Source organism: Melopsittacus undulatus, chromosome 7 (genome assembly GCF_012275295.1).
Source record: "Melopsittacus undulatus isolate bMelUnd1 chromosome 7, bMelUnd1.mat.Z, whole genome shotgun sequence".
NCBI lineage: Eukaryota > Metazoa > Chordata > Aves > Psittaciformes > Psittaculidae > Melopsittacus > Melopsittacus undulatus.
In genome coordinates this window covers 10,051,720-10,074,723 of record NC_047533.1, presented here as the reverse complement: position 1 = coordinate 10,074,723, position 23,004 = coordinate 10,051,720, and the positions used below count along the sequence as shown (strand labels likewise).

Genomic DNA, 23,004 nt, shown 5'->3' with positions numbered 1-23,004 from the left:
ATGTAAATGTAGTTAAAGACTTCTTGGTGCTGTATAATTGCCCTGTAAAACTTCTCCAAGTTTGTTATGCTTCAGTTTTCAAAGTGATTTAACATATTTTGCTTCTATACAAATGGCATTATCTGCAAGACATAAATGCCGGAGGAGATGCTTAAAAAATGCTTACTTGCTCTACAGATTTCACTATATTCAGAAATGCATCCTGTCTAACAGCCAGTTTCAGAAGTAGCGGAATCACTCAAAACTAGAAATAGGTGCAAAAACACTCACTGTTCAAACATTGCTCTACAAAGAGGTGTTTAGTGTGCCTGAAAGAATCACAGAGGATCTAACTACCTCTAGCTATTATTCATCTTTCCATGCGGTAGGGCCACTCCAACCCAGGCTTCCATCTTTAAAAATGCTGAAGTATTAAGCTAGAAACAGTGCCATTTTCCTGTACCACTAAACTAGTGTCTGTTATTTGAAAAATATACCTAAAGATGCTTTACATACATTTACTCCAAAAATCTTCATGAACATGAATCTGAAGCTTGGGATCTGCACTGGCCAAGAATGAAGGTCACATAATGTGTTTCCTTAATAGAAACAAAAACAAAGAAAACCAAATCTGAAATAATCACTATGTTTGCAAATAAGGTTCCTCACTTCGTGTTCTATAAAGCTGGTGTATGTAATTTCCTGAGATTTCAGTGCCAGAAAAAGAATGGAGAAGCAAATCAGGAATACAGAAAAGATAGGACTTCTAGTCCTGTGCCATAGTCACTATGGCATGGACTTACCACTGTCTGCCACTCCAGAATGTAGAATCGTAGAATCATAGAATAGTTATGGTTGGAAAGTGCCTTAAGATCATCTAGTTCCAACCTCTCTGCCATGGGCAGGGACACCTTCCACTAAAACCATGCCACCAAGGCTCTGTGCAACTTGGTCTTGAACACTGCCAGAGATGGAGCATCCACAACCTCCCTGGGCAACCCATTCCAGTGCCTCACCACCCTCACTATAATGAACTTCCTTATATCTAATCTAAACTTCCCCTGTTTAAGTTTTAACCCATTACCCCTTGTGCTATCCCTAATGAATAGTACCTAATGAAGAGTCCCTCCCCAGCATCCCGATAGGTCCCCTTCAGATACTGGAAGGCTGCTCTGAGGTCTCCATGCAGCCTTCTCTTCTCCAGGCTGAACAGCCCCAACTTTCTCAGCCTGTCTTCATACAGGAGGTGCTCCAGTCCCCTGATCATCCTCGTGGCCTCCTCTGGACTTGTTCCAACAGTTCCATGTCCTTTTTATGTTGAGGACACCAGAACTGCACACAATACTGCAAGTGAGGTCTCACAAGAGCAGAGTAGAGGGGCAGGATCACCTCCTTTGACCTGCTGGTCATGCTCCTTTTAATGCAGCCCAGCATACGGTTGCTTTCTGGGCTGTGAGTGCACACTGAAGCCGGCTCATGTTCATTTTCTCATTGACCAACACCCCCAAGTCCTCCTCTGGGTTGCTCTGAATCTCTTCTCAGCCCAACCTGTAGCTGTGCCTGGGATTGCTCTGACAAACCCCTTCCTCCCCCAAGCAGCTCCCCCTGTCCACTGAAAGCGAATAAAACAGTGGACAAGTGCACGGGGAGCATGGCGGCAGCCATTAGGGTTAGTGAGACTGCAGCCTCCCCACCTGCCATGCAACAGAAACCTGCTGGATCTACGCAGCCCCGAGGATGAGGCAGCAACATTTGAATCATTCACTAGCAACTGGTTTCACCACAGTGACTTTATTTTTCCCCCTCCTGTTGGGGCCTTGGTAATTCAGATACCCACTAAGGCCAAGGTTTACCTTGTAAATGCAATAGGTATTTTCACCAGCTTCCCTTTTCTGAGCTCCTATTTTTCTTCCCTATAGAATTATTTTGAGTGCACTTATGAAATAAAGCACAATCAAGAAAAAGCATGTCATATTGTAGCAGGGTTCTAGTAATCAGTTTCTCATTATAATAATGCTCTTCTATTACAGTGCTTAGCCCTATGACGCATGACATATTTATGATGGACAATGTCCAGCACATAGTCCTTTCCTGGCTCAATCACAGTGTACTTTGTATTCCTACATCTGAAGAGTTGACAGCACATTTCCTGCAAGAAAAATATGAATTATAAATTATTTTCAACCTAAGCAACAGCAACAAACACAGCATGGCCCAGATTCTGCTTTCTCACCGCTCTCAAGTAATTCCTTGAAAGCTTACTCCTTAGCATGAAACAGAGGTATCGGGCTGCATAGGTTTGCAATAAATATTTTTAAAATGCATGAAAGCCTATTTTTACATCACAGAAGCTAAGCTTTCAGGCAGCTGAGTTCATTTGCAGCACCCATCACCTGTTATATACTTAATTTCATACCTCCCTACTTTGACTCCCTATCTACCTAAGAAAAAATTAATAGAGACACTGTGTTCATAATCAGCATTCACTTGACATTTCAGCAAGGGCATACAAGGGCATGTAGTGATAGGACAAGGGATAATGGCTTTAAACTGAAAGAAGGTAAATTTAAATTAGATATTAGGCAGAAGCTCTTCACTGTGAGGGTGCTGAGGTGCTGGCACAGGGTGCCCAGAGAAGCTGTGGCTGCCCCATCCCTGGCAGTGTTCAAGGCCAGGTGGGACACAGGAGCTTGAAGCAACCTTTTCTAGTGGAAGGTGTTCCTGCCCTGGAACTGGATGAGCTTTAAGATCCCTTCCAACAGAAATTATTGTAGGATTCTGTGATTGTGTAGGTTTGGTATTACAAGTAAAGGGGCTGTCAGATTGCAAGAGTGTCTGTTGCAATCCTAATGAATTTACTCCTCTGGAATATGAAAAAATGGAACTGGACACACACACACACACACAGAATAGAAGAAATAGGAATCTAAGAGTCATAAAATTAACATAAATTTAACACATTTATTTAATATTAAAGTAAACTGCTTCCATGAGAGGATATTTATTGACTTGTTTTCCCATCCAGCCAGTGATTTTTGTAATGCCAGAGCCTGCACCACAGAAGTACAAGGAGATCAGACCTACCACTACAGAAGTTTAATCTGAATGTTGAAGTGCCAGATTTGGGTCTGGGTCCTGGGAACTCCTAGGCACCCAGCTTCCCTGTATCTAACAGGAAGGGACAAAAGGTTCTCACATATGGCACATAGAGGCTGCATGAAATGCCTTCTCCATGGATTGCAGTGTCTCTGAGCAATCCTAAGTGCCCGTTCCTGCTCTCAACTTAGCTCCTCCAAATAGGAAGTCTTGGGATTCAGATAGTTAGCTCACTTGGAAGGGTTGGCAACTAAGGACAGAAATAGTGGCATTTTTACCCCTTCACAAAATAACCTCATGGCCTAAACATCATTCATAAACCAGGAGAGCTGTAACAGAGTTCTACTCAATGGAGAAAACACAAATATTTTGAAGGACAGCATGAAGACTTAATCATAGAATAGTTAGGGTTGGAAAGGACCTGAAGACCATCTAGTGCCAACGTCCCTGCCATGATAAGTAAGAGCTGGAGATTTCTATCTAAGCTGTTGCAATGAACTAAAAAGAGCACAAGATTTATATAACAGACATAAATCACAGTGAAAAACACCACAATTGTTACGAAATACATTCTAAATGTGAGAATAGTAAAGCACTTTGGATGATTCAAAGTTTTGATTAATGATTTTTATTGCAGAACATGCTAAACAATCACCTGCCACACATACACACAAGTTTGTCCAAGCTCAGGTCAGAGGCTTAAGCTAGCCAGCCGCCTCCCCCCCCCCCAGCCTGTTTTTCCCTACAGTACTTTGATTTATAGTACCAGAAAGATAATGACAAGTTCATGATTCTGTGAAGGAATGTGCTGGCTTTTGGCTGCACTTCTCAACACTGAATGTACATCTCATTCACAATCCCTTAATTCAAAACACATAAGCAACTTGTGAGAAAAGGACCTATGTACATATATCTGAAACTGCATCACGCAGATCATGCTGTAGAATATCTTAAGCATTCATGAGAAACTCTGTATATGTCCCATGAGAACTTCTTAGACCAAATGTACTAAACCTAGGTGTCTCCAGAATACATCAGTCTCAGAAATCAGGAAATGTGAATAGCAATTTTGAAACTCTCTCTTGTCATGATATTTTAAAGTCCATAATAACCATAAATGCAGTCTATTATATTTAAGAGCAGGCATTTCCACATCATAAAACCCCAAAGAATCCATTACCTTGATCTGTAGTACAAAACTGTAACAGTGGGAATACTTTCCTCCTACAAGTGCAAGCAATCTAATTCAGTCTCTCTAATCAATTTTACAAAGTTATTTATAACAAAGGCAACCAAATTATTTTAACCAGAATTAAATGATTCACCACAACTTAGGTTTTTTCCATCTAGTAATACAATTCAGAATTGTTGCTGCATTTATGAACACTTTTCAGCCTGCCATTAGAATTAGACACATTTCTCTGAAGTTGCTGAGTCTGTTCCTCAGCATATATAACTAACAGTAGAAATAGAATATCATCACCCACATTCACTACCAACAAACTGAAAAATATTTAACCAATTCATCCTGACTCTTTATCTCCATTTCTTGCTACAGAACTCAGGCATTTGAAATGAAAAACATGTACAGAACATGTAGGCACTTACAGCACTGAAGAAGTGAGCTTGCATTCATACAGTGTATTTGAATGAAAATACAATACAGTATTTTCTGTGACAAAAAAGAAATGTGTTTATCACTAAGTGGACTGCTACACTAGAAAATATTATAACTGTGTATTGGGTCATTGTACAATTATTCATGACTAGTGATACCTTGCCACATACATGCTCAAGACAGGTTTCAAATGCAGTTACTTCAACTTAGCATGAGCTTGTGTTTCCTCAACAATGGATTAAAAGATCATAATAGAGAAATGTAGGGAAGTTTTAATGCTGTTCCTTTAATCCAACAGAGCTGCACCCAGTGACCTTCAATTAGTGGCTTGGATTAAAGATGGTGGAAGCAAAACATGCAAAGCATATAGTATTATTGTGAAAGCTTTGCAATGCCAAGTTTAATTATACTTGAAATGGTCACATATACAAAAGACAATACTTCAAAATAAAATACCAAAGGATAATACAATTACAAGGAGGCAGAGAAAACATGGGTTTGTGTTCTGAAAAAATAGTGTAGTATTGAAGAATAAATTCCTACAGGTATATGAGAACATTTGGGGATGAAAACCCCACAAAAATAGCTCTGACTTAGTCACTGGCTTTGGATGCTGCATTTGCCTAAGGGAAGTATTCAATTCTTTTCTTAAACAATATTTCCCCAATGTACCAGACATGAAAACCCACCCACTAGAATTTCTTCAGTCTTGTATCTTCCTTTTCCATTAATCTTAAAATCTCTCCTGAATTTCTACATTTTCAATTTGCTTACTGATAGGCTTTATCAAAACAGCTTTTTTATCTGCATGAATAGCCTGATACTAAGCTTTTGTCAGATATTGTTTGAAGCCACAACTAATTTGTCACTGAATTTAATGTAGAAATAAGTTTGTGCCCGCCACTTGCAGCTATAGACCCAAGACCCCCTGTATTTACACACACTTTAATCATAAGTGCTCTGGTTGCCTTGGATTGATTAGAGGAATAGAAATCTGAGTAACAGAAGGAAGAATAAAATTAATGATCCAATATGTGCTTCTACTTACACCTCTATCAATCAAAAGTAATTCCTCTGACTCAAATGGAATAACTAGGAACAAGATCTGCTAAATGCTTCTGAGACAGACAAAGTAATAGAGTTACTTATAACCTTCTCCAGAGACACCTCCTGATCCTAGGTATCTCACTGGATTTGTTCACACAAGTATCAATCTGCTTTACTTCTTCACATATTTGCACAGGTTTTTAAAAGAAATAAAGAAACTCAAGCCCAAAGAGCTCTTTCTTGTCTATTTGGAGCAGGCAACTTGAGAAATTTAATGGATCTGATGAATTATCAATTAAGCAGCTTAAGGAATATAAAAACATTTAAGATACTAAACAACTTCTTTGCTCGGATCTCTCCAAGGTCTAAGGCAGAGACAGCAAACAAAAGCAAGTTGTTATGAAATTTTATCTTTAAAATAAAATTATGATACAAAAGGTGCCAGACCAGTTCAGTGACATTAGACTCCAGATGACCAACACATTCTACTGATAGGCAAGTTACAATGAAAGGTATTAAGCATGTTACCTTTTCCTAAATAATCTTTCCAGGCCAGATGCTCAGCTTCCTCCCTTTACTGACTTTGTTCATTAAACAGCAGTTCTACCGACATGAGAGAGGCATCTCCATGTTGCCCCTTGTAAGGATCTACTCCTGTGGGTTTGTGTTATTTAGAAAACTGGGTAGGCACACTGAACATTCAAATCGTGCTCCCCCTTGGTGCTAATATAGCCTAAAAAGAAAACTTTCTTGACATTTTTGGACTTTGTAAGTAGAAAAAGCTCTAAACAGCGTTGAAGCTCTAGATTACAAAAGGAAGGGAAAAATAAACACATTAATCTTTGAAACAAAAATGACTACAGATTACAATGTATTTCAAACTTGTCAGTCATGAACTGTGGGAGTAAAACCAACCACAACCAGGATGCCTCTCAATATAGTTTTTAGTTCTGCTTCCATAAATCTGTTTCTCTCATCACAATTTGAGTCTAAAACATTATTCTTTAACAAAGCAAACAACTAAATGGCTCCTACCTGGTGTAGCTGGTAAGACTCCAGACTGCAATATTGCTGTTCCCTAAAGAAAACAGAAAATTTTAGAATGAAAAGTCTTCTCAAGAAATATAAGAATGGCAGAGAAATCACTTCACCATCACAAAAGCTTAACAAGTTGGTTTTAAAATCCAAAGCAGACAAAAAGCTGCTCAGACCTGAAGGTATTTGAAACATGGACAAGTTACCAACCCTTCATGTACTTCAGCAAAAGTTAACTAACTTGGATTTGGATGCATTGCAAACACTGTAGCAGGCAGGGGGAAGGTTAACATTATTAAATCAGTTCTGAATTAAACAGAAAAAGTAAGAAAATTCAATATTCAGAAGGATTTGATATCAAGTTGGAGTAACAGGATTAACAGATGTATATTAAGGCCATGTCTATATTTGCCTAAAATGGTAGGTGCTGTAGGCAGATTGAGTCCTGGTGTACTTCCGACTCAGCTCCATAAAACCAACATAAAGGTTAAATTGACTTCACGCTGCCTACAGATCCCACCTGTGACATGAGAGTCTTCTTCTAGAAAAGCTTCTTGCTATCTCAGATGTTTCACATTGTTTGTAGCATGGTCATACAACGGCAGCTGGGGTTCATCAAAGCGGTCATGCACAGTGTACCAGTGTCCATTCACACTTAAGAGTAAGTTCCAAAACATTCTTGCAGGCCAGGATTCTCCCCAGCTATACTATCTATGTCATTCAAAGCTGATCTAGAGGATACTCTGGCATTTCCATCTCCAGATGGTATCAAGGCTGCTCTTGCACTGCAACATTAAGGTGGGCTGTAGGGTCAGTCTGGTCTGCCAAAGGTATCTATCACTCTGCCAAAGAAATCTCTTTTATTTCTTCAATCTGGGTGAAAAGAGTTTGTCATCATGATACATCCTCTGACAAATAAATGTGTCTTTGGGGCTTTGAGGTGGAAAATATTATATATCTGTTGGAGCTGAACAGTAACACTGCTCAATTCCAGAGCAACCAAAGTACATTTTCTACTGACAACGGACAGCAATTTTCTTCACCTAAATACACAGACTTGTGACCTGTGATAACTCTGTTTCCTTTGCGTTCTTACAAAGTGGTGGCTTTTCAGATACTCATAAAACTTTACATATGCATTACATATGTTTTCCTCCTATACAGGCATTGCATGACTTCCCAAAATTTCTCAATAGCAAGCAAAATAGATCACTTATTTATTATGCATGCAGGATTGCAAACTATACTAATTCCCGAACATTTTCTTGAGAATAACGTTTTAAGATGTAAAGCTCCTTATATGCAACCATCACAAAAACCTGTCAGTTAGCAACTAGATTCAGCTTCAGGTAAAGTGGAAACACTTTCTTTGGTTCTGATATGCCTTGCAATATACCAGAAAAAAATATTAGAAAAGATTGCACTGATTCCGTTTCAGCCAATAGAATATTCATTGAAAGAGCTCACTTGGATCAGCTGGGGAGAGATAAGGTTGTTTCTTTTTTGTAAATACAGTTTTGAAATCCACAACACAGAACATCTTTCAGCAATGGAATAACACACAATAGACAAGAAGTTTCTGCCTGATCCCATTGTAAACATGGAATCTGTAGTTTCAGTATTTACTTGAGCTTTTATGTTAGCGCCATACTTTAATATGAGACATTGAATTTAAGCAACTGTTTAAGTCAAAGTTAAGAGAGGGGAAGGAAATCAGAATCATGGCCAAGATTTCATTTCTGAAAGAGGAAAAACATCCCACAGCATTTCAAAAAAGAGCATTTCATTAATTTAACCATAGTGGATGGTATTGAAACAAGGGGAACACAAAATCACATGGACTATATAAACCTTTAGAATTAGTTTTAAGCAATGTTGAGTTTGATAGCTTTGTAACAGTAGCAATGGAAAATTACTGAGGTGCATGGTACATAGAAAAAAATAGAGTACGGCTAGAGAACATACTGGCACAAGATAAATTGTTACAGTTGATGTAGTTTTAAGAAAAACAGTCTAGAAGAACAAGACCCAGAGATAAGGAGTATCTGGGAATGGCAGGGGTCCAGGATGGGCTACAGCTTAACTGATAAGTAGGAGGATAGGAGGATTATTATGTCTCTGGTGCTAACGAACCAATTAAACCGGTATAAGCATCTATTGGGCATGCTTCAAAGGCTGCCAGAAGTGATGAAGATTGTTGGAAGAAGTACACAACCCTCAGAGACCACCACCACATTTTTGTACGCATGCGGGGAGCTTTCTGGAAAATAACATAATCCATACGTAGCCTCATGAATATGTATGTATGCCCAGGGACTATAGAAGGATGGCTTCTGTAGCAATAGAGAGACACACGTTAGGAGGAGCTATCCCCCATGTCTCCCAGTGCCGCAATAAAGAATACCTGCTTGTCAGCTTGAAAACTTTGTTGGCAAGTTTGTTCCTGGAGTTTCCTCCAAATCAGTATTTATTTCTCTAGTTACTGTGTGCAACCACAGAAGTAACTGCTTTGACTGGGGAAGATGTGGAAGTATCTGCGAAGACAGAAGACTTTAGAGTCCACTACAAGCACAATTTTGCATATTTAGCTAAAAATGTTTTTCCCTTTAAATAGTATTATGATACTTTTTTTGTTGTTGTTGTTATTTATAATAGACTTTAAAATGTCTTCTTTTTTTTTTCCTGTCACCAGTAACATATCAGGGGTTTACTAATACAGCATACTAAAAAATTACTTCCCTGACTTTGGTTATGTCTGTGGATGTAAAGTAGATTATGAAGGTGACAGCTGCTAACTTACTTAATGGAGTAGGAAGGGGCAGACTTGCCGCATTGAAATGCATGAAGATCAAATCTTGCTAGTAAGAAGGGATCTTATAACTTTCTGGCATTTTTTTATTGCCTTTATACACAAATCATTTCTTTGGGGGAGTAACTCGTGGAGTTTGGGGGGGAACTGTTTCTTACTTAGTTCAGAAACTTAATAAAAAATTGTTTTGCAAAGGGAAAATATTATCTTCCTCACCTTTGCCTCTAAATTCATTAGTCTGCACAGCCCTGCTGTCATTCAGGGCATGGGCCTGATGCATGAAACTAGATAGCAAGCTGGAAAAATATTTTTAACCTTCTTTCCATAAATGCATCAACAATTCAGAAGACCCCAAATTATGGCAAAGACTTGGATAGAAATAAAGGATAGAAAGCTGAAAACCTGAAAGGAGATTGAAAGTTTTCTGAAGAAAGAATAGCATTTTGGTTCTTTATTTATACATAATCTGCCAGAGACAAGTCCTCTTTCATCACCACAGATGTTATGAGCAACAATAGCACAAAGAAACAAAGAATAAACTGAATATTTTTATGATTAGTGTTCTTCTCACCATATAGCAAAGTTGCTATTTGCAAAATAGTTCCTACTTGCTGAACAGCTCAGCTCCCCCTCTCAATTCAACTATTCAATTTACTTGCAAATTGAGTTTTGCTGGTTTGCCCTTCCCTCAGTGTTGCACAAGTACAGCAGTTCTGCAAGAACGAGGATTAAAAAGTCAGCAATGCCAAACTGCTAGAAACATTTCAGTTGCAGAGACATTTTTTTTGTGATGTGCTACTTAATGCAAGTTAAAATGAATCAGTGGGACATTCTGTCCTGTGCATGAGAATTCGAGCCATCACTTGTCTTTTTTTCTGCGCATACTATATGACATGGAAATAACTGGAAATTAAAGGGTAATGATTTTGTTAACGTAGGTACAGTTTGTTCAAAAATTGAGTCTTATTTCGTGCCTGGAACACGTCACTTCTACAAAATAAATTCTAAAAAGTTTTTCATAAAAATGTGCAAAAATAGGTAAGATGAGAAAATTTATAAAGGCTAGATATAACATCAAATAAATATACTATAAAATTATTATTGCAACATTAGATTATACTTGACAGAGATGAAAGAAGGCAAACAAGTCAGATATGTGAAGTTACATCAGATGTGGGACTGATAAAAGATCATTGAAATTATGGGGAATGGCGAAAGAAAACAATGAAAGAATCAGATGTGATTAAAAACCTGAGTCTTAGTTAATGACAAAAATAAACCCAGTCTTTTGTTATAACTTGGCTTTTCCAGCCTACAAGATTGTTGTCTTCATTTCCATTTCAATATATCATATTCTATTATTTCTGCAGGCCTCCTGCTGCAATCCTCTAAGGCAGAAACTTCACCAACTTACAGTAGCTACCAGTAAGACAACTCAGTAGAGAGAATGGTATCTTTTTTAATTCCAGAAAACTCAGACAAAACATGCTTTTGTCTATAGGAGAAACTTTTTAAATTACTATGGCATCATGTACAAATACAAATGCATGTTTTTCAAATTCTAATATAATACATATCTCAACCTACCATACGATTATACCAAAAAAGAAAAGGGGTAAGTGACCTCACTCAAATGATACACTTTTGTTATGTCTGCTATGATATTCTGACAATAACTAAAAAAAGCGAGTATCTAAATCCTGCATATCTCATAATATTACATTGTTAACTCTGTTAAGTTAAATATCTTTTAATGTAGATTCTTTTATCTGTGATGCAAGAGCTGAGTGCTGAAGTATGTGATGCATGGCTGTTAGTTCAATCTCATCACTACAACACCCACAGTAAAAGGATATGTACCTCTTGTGTATCACACATCATGAACTACATGTCCAGGGCTATTTTAACTCTGGTAATGATCAGGCTGCTGCCAGATGACATTCATTATGTTCTGCTTCCAAATACCTTAGGTATGGTCCAATGATAGATATTAGGGGAACCCACTAGTTTGATATGCTGGATGATTATTCATAGTTTAGCTCTGTTGTCCAAAACAGCTAAACAGAACCTAAGCCTTGACATTTACTTCTGTGTGTGCAAACAACCGTCATAGTGCATAATCCTATTCATAATCAAAATGGGATTTTCTATTTCTCTGTGTATATTTAGTAAATCTTTTTCTTTCTGTCCATTTTTTTTTCTTTTAAAGTTTCATTGTATTTCAAAGTTACATTCATGTTATATTTCATGAAATATAGGATTTACCAGATCAGTTCTTTTTTTAGAACATTACCAGACACAAATGTTGTCCCATATAAAGGGATATTAAATGCAGTATGCCTACCTTTTTCTGTATACTCAAACCACTTTCCAAGGACTGCAAACCCAATCCTGTTCCACAGCTGCTAACAGGAGTTTAAGTCTTTGGACACAAGATTAGTCCCAGAGTCCCAGTATAAGCTCCACGGTGAGGATCAAATATACTGTACAGTGCAATTTCCTATTTTTGCCAGATTCATAGTGGGAAGAAGCCTTAAAAACTGCTTTGTAAGGTTACTTCCATGCAGTAAGAAGGAGTCAGGAGCTTGTGAGTCAGATGAAAGAAAAGAAAGAAAGAAAATATTATCTTAAATCTAATCCCTCCCATTATTTGCCCTAAGGGTATGAGCTGATAGAAAATTGATCCAGATAAAGCATGTATTTTCAAGGAACAAAACCACTTTTGTTTCATATTTTTTCTCCTAAAAAGGAGGAAACCACACTTCCAAGAAAAAGTAGATCAGCTCCTGTAGATTGTAATGCTGAGCTGGGCTCCACCATCACTGGCAAGAGGAATGAGATGCCATTTGCCTGGTAACTGTCAACATTTCAGACACACCTCATCAGTCACAGCTGATGTAATTCTCTTTGTGTATCTTTAGAAATAAAGCTTTCTTTCAGTTCATCTAAGTTTGGCAGCTTTTTATAGCTCCATTTTTCTGAACCTAGTAAGAACTGGAGTTCTCACTACAGGAAAAGCATGGACCTGCTGGAATGGGACCAGAGGAGGGCCACAAAAACCAAAGGGATGCAATACCTCTGAGCACAGGCAAAGAGAGATGGGCTTGCTCAGCCTGGAGAAGACTCCAGGAAGATCTTATTGCAGCCTTTCAACACTCAAAAGGGGCCTATGAGAAAGACAGAAAGATGGGAACAGACTTTTTCAGCAGGTCTTGTAGCAATAGTACAAGGGGTAATGATTTAAACTAAAAGAAGGGAGATTCAGACTCAATATAAGAAATTTACTTTTTTTAACAACAAGGGTGGTGAGGCACTGGCACAAGTTGCCCAGAGAGGTGGTAGATGCCCCATCCCTGGCAGTGTTCAAAGCCCTGTTGGACACAGCCTTGAGGAATCTGATCTAGTTGAAGATATCCCTGCTCATGGCAGGAGGGGTGGGTTAGATGACATTTAAAAGTCCCTTTCAACCCAAACATTTCTATCATTCTATGATTTTTCTATGTCATTTGCTTTAGTCTAAGCTCACATATAAAATTTTGCCCCATTCTGGGTCCTCAGATTGGAACAAGAAAAGCCAAACATAAATAAGTGACTCTTCTTGTTATGAAAGAGGAATTCATACTCAAAAATAGAAGCAACTATTTGCACAGTGGGATTTTTATTCAGCATGTATAAAAATGAACTCATAAACAGAGGATGGATTGCAACAATGGTCAGCTGCTTAATTTGCGTAGAGAATATAATCTAGATTTTTGCTCTCTCCTTGTTTATTCTAAAGCTATTGTTCTGTATCAGAGCCATGCAAAACATCCAGTTTTTCAAGAGAAAACCATCAAAATTATGACTCAAAGTCCAGAGGACAGTCCCTGAAAAGGAGAAACTGTGAAGCAGACTTCAGGAATGAGCACTGTCATGCCTGCCACATGTAGATGGTGGCCCTTCCTGACAATCCCTCAGAATGCTTCATGTAATTTGTACACACAGGGAGGTAGCAGATTATGATTACATTGTATGGCTTATGAAAACAGTACCTTGAACTGCCAGTACATTCATAAAGGAGCAAAGGACTCAATGAGAAATCCTGACTGAAGATTTTGAAATCAGGATCACAAAAATTGAAGGATCTGTTTTTAGAAAATGGAAAAATCTCGACCATGTCTGAAGTTCTGCAAAGCTCAGGCATCTCAGCAAGAAGAAAACAGTCTCTAATGAAACTGATGGGTAAGGTGCTTTCCTCACGAGGATTAAAGATTATGAGTTATTCTTGGAGCAAATCGTCAGAAAAGTTTAAAGCTGGAATTCTCAAGCTGCCACAGGGAAATAAAGAAGTTCCCAGGAAAGACTGGTAAATACAGACACGCAGAGCAACCTTTAGAGGTCATCTGCTTTGACAGGATGCTTTACAACACCTAGCAGTTCATCAGGTTCTGAATGAAAGATATGAAATTATTAGACTCTACAACCTTTCATAACAACTCCAAATGAAACAACCCCCTGTCCATGGCATGCCTCAGGTGCAGGACTCCAGTTTCAGCCACAAACTTGTGATTACTCAGCTTCATGTGTCGCAAGCCAACTGTCGGCTTAGAGGAAGATTGCTGAAGTCAGTTCAGAAACATCTCAGTTTGCTCAGCCAAGCCCCAACAATCAGCTATTTTCTGAAGCACGAAGCTGGTGATTTCAGTGGCACTGGCAAGCCACGGTTAGTGTCACATTAAAATGCAACTTCTAAAACCTGTGGGGTAATCACAACTCATCTACAAGTTACAGGTGTTGTTTAAACAACAAGAGATAAGAAAGAACCAAATAATTTAGTTCTAGATTTGTGTACCCATCTTGTCTTTCTTGTTTTTACAAACTCTTCAGTTGTGATTCTAATATGCGTCTTTTGAGAGGAACCTTCTGCTCCTTGCTGTGGGCTTCCCAGTTGCCCACAGTCATGAGCCATTTGGCACCCAATCCAGAGTACGACCATTAGCTCCAAAAACAACATGCCTTGCCTTCAGCATACTCTGTCTGCTTGAGGGACAGAAAGAAAAGCTGGGCTGAGTCCTCTGTCACAGGTAGCACAAAAGCCAGTACCCAGACTCAGCTTCCCAGCCTCCAGCCTGAGATAAAAGCCATCTCCAGCTGCCAGCCCTGAAATTCAGATGGTAGGAGCCTTGGTTGCAATGCTACAGGCTCAGATTTCAAGCTCTGCTACTGATAATATACGGGCATGGGGAAGCTGACACAGCAACAGGGCACATGATTTGCTCTTGTCTTTTGCTTTTCAAAAACAGATGTAGAATTACTGCATACCAGAGTCACACTAGGATTATGCTGAACAACTGGGCTGTAATGCAATTACATGGTCACATATCATCTTTTTCCACAGGACATCTGCCTCATTCACTGGACAAGAGGGACACATGTGTGGGTAAAATCAAGATGGCATGAGCAACTGTAAATCTGTCAATTCCTTAACAGCAAGGGGCTTAACTTTTCAACCTAAATAACATCCTTTTAACATCACATACACATCTCCTTATGTACAAAAGTATTTAGATAGAATTCTAGAGGAAGCAGCTATACAATACCCCCCAGTGCACATAAAATACCTGGTGTGAACACACCAGTGATGTTTGTGTCCATTTCCAGGCACTACTACAAGTCAAGCTTGCATACCTGTTAGACAAAAAACAAAGTCAAGAGCCTGTCCAGCTGGCCCAGAGCAATAACACTCACTGCAAGCTGATAGCAAAATCTGAAGGCACACAACACCAAACCACCACAAACTGTTCTAACACCAGTGTCAGCCAGACAGCTCTCGATTAAAAGGAAATGCTGCAAACCACAGCAACTTATAAATACAATAAGGACACACTGTCACCTCCATCAAACACAGATTTGGAGGTTGTCTTACTTTTTTTTTGTGAATTTAATTAATTTCACACTGTTTGTGTTTCTCATGGTTAAAAAAAAAATCAGTCTGATGATCCCAGGTCAAATAAAATTACCGAATGCTCCTGTGAATTTGAGAGTCTGTCTTACTTAACCACAGGTAAAAGTCAGAAGTGCTGGTTTCTACACAGGTAGCACTTCATCATTTCAAGGAGTTTTTGTTAGGACAGATGCAGTGACAAGCTGCAGAGAGAAATAATGCAGTAGCAAACCCTCTAAATAGATCTGTATAAGCAACTCAAATGAAAAGGGGGACACTAATGATAATATCATCTAAGCTTCCTGACAGACCTCAAAGCACAAAGATGCTGGTGCATGATCAGAACACATTTCACTCCCAGTTCATAATACAGGAGGGCTTTCATAGCAAGAGCCAGGACTAGGCAGAGGAATTCAGCCAGCCAGAAGAAACGGCTATGCCAGACATAGCAAATTGCCTTCGAGACCAATTTTAATTCAATTTATTAGATAAACATAGCCAGAATCATGCAAGAGTTAGAAGGCAGGAACTAAAAACAATTCTTCACGGAAAATAAAAACACCATATGCAAACGTCATAGGGTATATTCGTCAAACTTGACAATTGGGGCACAGCATCTCCTGGTTTCAGAATGCAGAACACTGAACAAATACAACTATGAACTGATGCTAAATAGATAATGAAATGTACAAAGATGAGCCTTCACTGCCTTATCTCTCACCAGATCACAATCCAATCATCTCATAACAATAATTCTCCCATTCAGGACATGAAAGACTCTTTACACAATTGCCATTATACTAAACCATCAAATACACTCAGCTTAGAAATGATAACTTCTCTTTCTCCATTGTGAAGTCTGAGATCCAAGGCAGATAACACTGATATAACCTAAAGTTCAACATATCATATATTCTTGGGGCGAAAACAAAGATGGCTAATTTCTCCAGGTAATAAGAATCAGGTACATTGTTCCCTCTTACTCCTCAGCTGAGCTGTTGTAATTTACAGTAGTGGAAGATACATTCTGAAATTTTATTAAAAGGAACAATTTTTAATTTAAGCATGACACCCATCAAATTTTCTGATTCAAGATTGTGTTGTCAACTTTTTAGAGATATTTTCATAGCAACATTATATTACTCGCCTTTTAGTTAAGGAGTATACATACTCCTAAGGTATATATAGAACCCCCTGCTGTAATGCTTAAGCATGAGAGTTCAAACACACATTTGTCCTGACTGCTGAAGGTTCAGCAGTGCACACACAGCATTGTTTAACCACCCTAGGATTCTGTGATTCACATTTTCACAGGTGCACAGGAGTGCTATTTTTCAGAGTGCAGCTGACTAATAGTATGTACATGGCTTTAGCCATGCAAAAAGATGGATGTTTCTCTTTACCAGGTAGAGATGTTTATGAACAATAAAAATCAACATTAACTATAATAAGTTATATATTTGTATTCTTACAGAAAGATAGTGAAGCTGCAGGCTTCTGTGGCAACAGCTGTATTTTAACATGAAGACTATTTTTAACTGAATTCAGTTCTGATAACTGGAACAAAAACATCTTTCCTATTTACGCCAAAAAATCTTTTCCTTTCTTCTTTTTTTAATAGAGACTGGCACTTCTAATGTCCTATTGGACGATGGAAAAAAAAAAGCAATGTACACAAAGTCAAAGAGGCTTCAATTCCATGTATTCTGGCTTATATTTCATATATTCCAATTTCCAACAGGGGGTAGCATTACACTTCTACAAGAACATTTGATATTTAAAATACACTCAGTTTCCCCACATTTGCCAGTCTGAGCTTCTTTGTACAATAGATCTGCTAATTTCCACTCATTCTGCACCAAGCAAAAAACACTGAAGGAAGAAACTCCTGCAAAACTACCATACCATTGAAAATAAGGCTTAAAAGGGGCCCAAACAGGTATGAGCATTCCAGACTTGATTCTACCATAGGGATAACAAGCACTGTGGTGTTTTCATCTCATTCTTCTTGCTCAGCACATAGAGGAAACAAGAATGACAAGGTGCATGTAGACTGATTGCAACACCTCACATGATCTATTTCTTTTCTATTTTAAAGTTCACAAGACTAACTGTGCCCCCACTGAGCATCTCAGTACTGCAGAAATACTTGTGAAATTAGGAGGACTTTACACATGGGAAGGGTTTTTCTACGTCCTCTTAGAACAGTGCATCCCAATAGAAACAAGAGTTCTGCTGCAGTAGGAACATTAGCATATTTCAGGATTTTAGAAGTCAATACAGGAGTCCTGTTTAGCATGAAGATTGGAGGGACTAAATATAAATGAAAAGGACAATCATTAACAGAGACACATATGCACACATGTTCTCAAAGGGATTAGGGTAGCCTTGCTCTCTTGGTTAGCAAAGGAGCTATTTAAGGCGAATTTACACCAGAAGAGATGTGTAAGACAAAAAGCCCAATAAACTTTTCACTTCCTGACATTGAGACATTCATTCTCTGATGAGGAAAAGGGATGAGCTTTGACCAACGCACATAAAAGGTATTTTACAACTTTTTTGTGTAAAACAGTTCTTATGCCACTGTACTGACAAGTATACCAACCTCACAGCTGTTCTTGTAAAAAAGTTTCTGATTAACAGAAAATTAATTACACCAAGTATACAAAAGTGCATAAGGTATACCTTTTACTCCAGTTTTCTGTCTGCAACAAGATTTAAAGTCCAAGTCATCTGTTCAGAACGTGAAGGGATTCTTTTCTTCAAATAGCTTAACTACGGCTATAGTGACAAGCAGCAAATGGAGAATGGCTCAAATGTGAAAATATTTCAGAAGCTTGTAAAGTGAAATCTCAGCTGTTAGAGACAAATTAAACCTACCTCTACAGATTCTTAGAGATGGGGAAGGTTTATGTTAAGTTGTAATTGCCATTTTGAAATATTCACTTATGGACTTCCCTAAGAAAAGTCTTTCCCTTCTTCTACTTCCCCCAAGGAACATTGTTCCACAATGTGAGCTGAATGTCTGCTTGCACTAAAAATACACTTGGGCCTGTTTTGTAGCCAATGGAGCTATGCCAATTTACATTAGACTAGTTATTTGATTCCTTCCTTCCAGCCCATTCCACATAAAGACATGAAGAAAAGGATCCTTGTTATAACCTGTGCATCCTGCTCCACACAGTGAGAACTATAGTGGACTAAATTATGAACCTAGGATGAATAAAAATCAAAGCCTTGCAATATGATTTTCTCATTCATTTTCCTTCTTTTTCAACTTCACATTTATGGATAAGGTTAGTCAACTTTTCCCAGAAAAAAATTGTTAACGAGATAATCAATGAGCATAAGTAGAAAGAAATGGGTGGAAAGAGAAGGACAAATAAGGGAGAGAAAGCTCAAAATAGTAAAATTAAGACAAGTGTTTTCCTTTATCCCCAGCCCATCACTGAAATTATGGTTTGTCAAAGGTAATGACACTATAATTAAGCTGCACAACTTAAAGGATACAGATACTTAACTATGCATGGGGGCTGCTCACAGGCTTCTCCTGTATCAGAGAGCACTGCTATATATTATTAGGTATAATTATTTCTGTAGTTTTCCAAAGCTTTCTATAGTCGTTATCTCCATAGCACATGTGTTCTACTTGACTTTATGTCTTAAGGAATGAGATGAATTGGCAAAGTTCAACTGGAAACATCTTCCTCGTGCTACAGAGGATACAAGTATACAGTTGCTAGCCTCGATATAGCCCACTTAGCACTTCTCTGTCCTTGTAGTAAACCAGATCTGGAAAAGGTTTATATTTCCTTAATATTTTCCAGGCTCAAATTTCTTGTACATTCAAAATTGCTTCCAATCAGCATTGAATTAGCAGAGGATTCCACAGAATCCAGACTACTGCAGAGGATGTGGTTAGGGGAGAGGGAATACAGCCAGAGTTCATGCCCCACTGATTCCCAGCTGTTGAAGCAGTCATTTCAGTTGATTGGCAGCTGGCTGCTGCAGTTTAGCCCAATATCCTCATGTGACAAGACTCAGAAGCATAAAGCCAATTTTAAAGCCCCTTTTCCATCTGCCCTTTGGACCTGTGTGGGATTGAGCTGCTCCAGAGAAAGTCTTAAGGACTGGTTTCTTTCATCTACACTGCTTTAGGAAAGGGAACATGGAAATATAGAAAAGATAACACCAAGGAAGAAATAAAAGCAGAGCTTGTATGCAGTAAAGGTGCTTTACTGCAGCCTAGAATCTGTGTGTAAGACTCTGGTATTCACTTGCTCCATCCTGGCTGTCCTCTATCACATGGATCATGTTAACAGTTGCTTGTTTTAATCTTAACATTCCCATCCCACCCAAGGAAGCTCAGCCTTTTACACACACAGAAGTTATGAGTTGTTACAGACACACTGATGTATCAAACTTCATCAAAACCAGCTTTTGACCTACAAAAGAAAGTTAAAAATTATTGCATCAAAATAATTTGCAAAACTGGATTTGATGCAACATACCTGTTCATAAGGATTCAAGAAAAGAATACACAAAGATAAAGTAATACAATTATGCTTTTCATTCTTCCTCTGCTGTTGTTACATCTTGGCTTGAATTTCAGTCATATCCTCGAGCAAGTTCTTGATATCTTGCTCCTTTCTAAATGCTGAAGAATGGCTTAACCCCAAGGCTAATCCCCATGCTTAGAAAGAACAGATTTTCAACTGCCATGTCATCAGTTGTAGACTTTCTGAATCCACTGAGTGCACAGGTTTTTGCATTAACAGCTTCTTTCCAGTAACTGCAGTTCTTGAAAGACACCATTCTTTGAGTTCAGCTTCACACAGAAGAATTCTGTTGGAAGAACGTATTCAGTGCCATTGTTCTGTGAACTTTCATTAAATGGAAAATGGCTTTGAACAGATTGTTAGGTTATAAAAATTACCGATAAAATTCCAAGCATTTAAGAAAAAAAAATTATAAAGCAGCTGCTCCATTCTGGCAGGTTGATTTTCTTCCTTAGCTCTCTTACTAATGTGTTCCTTTTCTGTCCAGAGTTCACGCAAAAGCCAAACAACATATTGTCTCTCACGGCAGTTTGGAAAACAACATGTTTACTATAATCTTCAGCACTTGGATAGAATTGTCTGCACCCAAAGTACTGCAGAAACACCATCCCATCAATCCTGGCAACAGCCTTAGGAAGTAAACATTATAAAGACGCAGACATTATAAAGCTAGGTAGACTGAGGTAAGCTGGTCAGAGCCTCAATAATCAAGCCATAACTCAAAATTCCTAAATCAGTCCAAATTTCAAGCTTCTTAGCTCTCTTGCATACCCTGGAATTCCCCACCTATTTGGAGTGAGACAGTGCCCAAAACACCATCATCAGCACTTTCCAGATTCCCACCAGAAGTGGACAACCAACTTTATAACACAGCACCCAGGTTTGCAAAATGCATCCAATGCTAAGCCAGGCAGGGCAAGAACAGCAAAGTTTAGTACAGATTCCTTCTCTATTTCCTGAGGTCCAGAGCAATCAATCCCACTCTGGGACAGGGACTGAAATCTGTCTCTCAGATGTCAGAGATTCATCTTATTTCTTTTAACACACATGCAGCCCAATTCTCTTATGAATCAAACATTTTAATTATGCCTATTTCAGTGGCTTTTAAGAGTGCCAGAGGAAAGCCTACTAAATCTGCAACAAGGCTTTTGCTGATCTCAGTGGGACATTTTGGTGAGGACTGCACAACTGCATGAGAGGTAAATTTGGTTGTCCTGTCTACTACATGGACTTTTAAAGAATTCCCTTTCTTTTATTTCTAGACAAGTCCCTAGCATTTCAACAGAAGCTTCATAACTATGCATAGTAGAGCAATACATAAAATCGCACGGCAACTTTAAAACAGTTCATCCTGAAAACTGTTTGGCAGGCAGTTCTATACCAGAACAGAATATCCACGTTTTCTAACTCTACAGCCCATGGGAAGTATTCATTCTGTTCTGAGCATTTAGATATTTTTAAGTGATTCATTTCTCAAATTGGTTTCAATGTATCCTTTTTGCTATTCAGTGGATTTGTTGCCACATTTGCAGTTTTCTCACTAACAAATGCCAGAACCACATTACCCACATGACGATGTTGTTGTCATACTATTAAACTTCACTAAGCCAATATTTGGAAAAAACTAGTTGCTGTTTATGAACAAAGTCATACAACTTGGTATAGGGTTGCACAGTTATATTAGAAGCAGTAAGAATTTGCCTACATCACAGCCTCTACGCAGTCAATACCTTAAGGATCTAATCTTAGTACAAGTCCATATGGGATATTGTCAGCCAGACAGTTAGTATATCAATAGATATCCTGAAGTAATAAATATATTGGGCATCTTGAATTGCCAAAACTAATTCCACTTGTATGTCTTACCATGGGCTGTGGACAAGTTTAAGCATTGTTTGTATGACTGTGTTGGAACACATTTCATCCTTCTAATTTGCATACTTCCAGTTTTAAGTGGCTCTGTCAAAAAGAGCTGGTGGAAAAGGCTGCATCCCTACTGAGCACCCATTTTCAATCCTCTCATCTACTCACAGTGAGCTGCTGTCAACTCTCCAGACATCCCATCCGCGTGATTGCTATCCTACTGACACTCGCCAATTCCTTCCAAGCAGTGCAATTACTCTGATATCAGTGACTGTTAATCAAAACAGAATATTTTCCGCATAGCCTTTAGTCCATCATCTTAAAACTATCATGTTGGTAGCCACGACAAACATTTTGCAGAAATGCAAGTCAAGGATTTGAGGATTTTTAAAATAGCTTTGTTTATGATCTTGCACAAGGAGATGAAGCACAGGGGAATCAAACCTAGGAATCTTAATCCAGGGCTGGTATTGGAGTTATTTACTTCCTGCTGAGTCCTGCTCAATGTAATTCATGATTTCCTACTGTCCTTTTGTGGTTTCTTTTTCTCCAGGTGAATTTTACTTTCTCCCTTCTAGAAAATGAAGGTAGAATGTGTCTGCCAACACTTTATAGGATTCTGTAGAATTTTTCCAGGACATGGATTTTTATATAGAAAAAAGAAGACAAAGGCAGAAAAAAAAAGCCTTCCATTTTCCCATCTTGGCCACATTCCAAGCAATCTGATGAGTCTCTTTACAACGGGATCAAAAATAAAAGCTCCACAAACCCATCATTCCAAAGAGAGCAATTTTTTCCAGCTTTTATTGTCAGATTCCTCTTCCTTCAAAACATTTATTTATCTCTCTTCTGAAAAGCTATTGCTTCTAAAGAAGAAGAAGTAGCCATCATTTGCAGTAATAATAAAAGCTATTATCCAGTTTGATTATATTTAGGAGAGGAAGTAGATCTTCTCATTTGTTCATTCTGATGTGTATAGAAGGTCAATAACATGGTTTATCGATATCTTCACTGGCTCTCTGGCAGAAAAGCAATCCAGCAACACTTGTGTTTAGGACAGAAGAATGAATCCTAC

General features: G+C 38.4%; 1 protein-coding gene across 1 annotated transcript in view; it reads right to left on the bottom strand.

Moving 5' to 3' along the window:
- The window catches only part of DOK7 (docking protein 7), a 64,177-nt gene that overhangs the window by 10,224 nt on the left and 30,949 nt on the right, over positions 1-23,004 (bottom strand). The window contains exon 8 of the mRNA XM_005148513.3: positions 6,776-6,818. Within this exon, the coding sequence (XP_005148570.2) occupies positions 6,776-6,818 (43 nt within the window). The remainder of the gene's footprint in view (positions 1-6,775; positions 6,819-23,004) is intronic.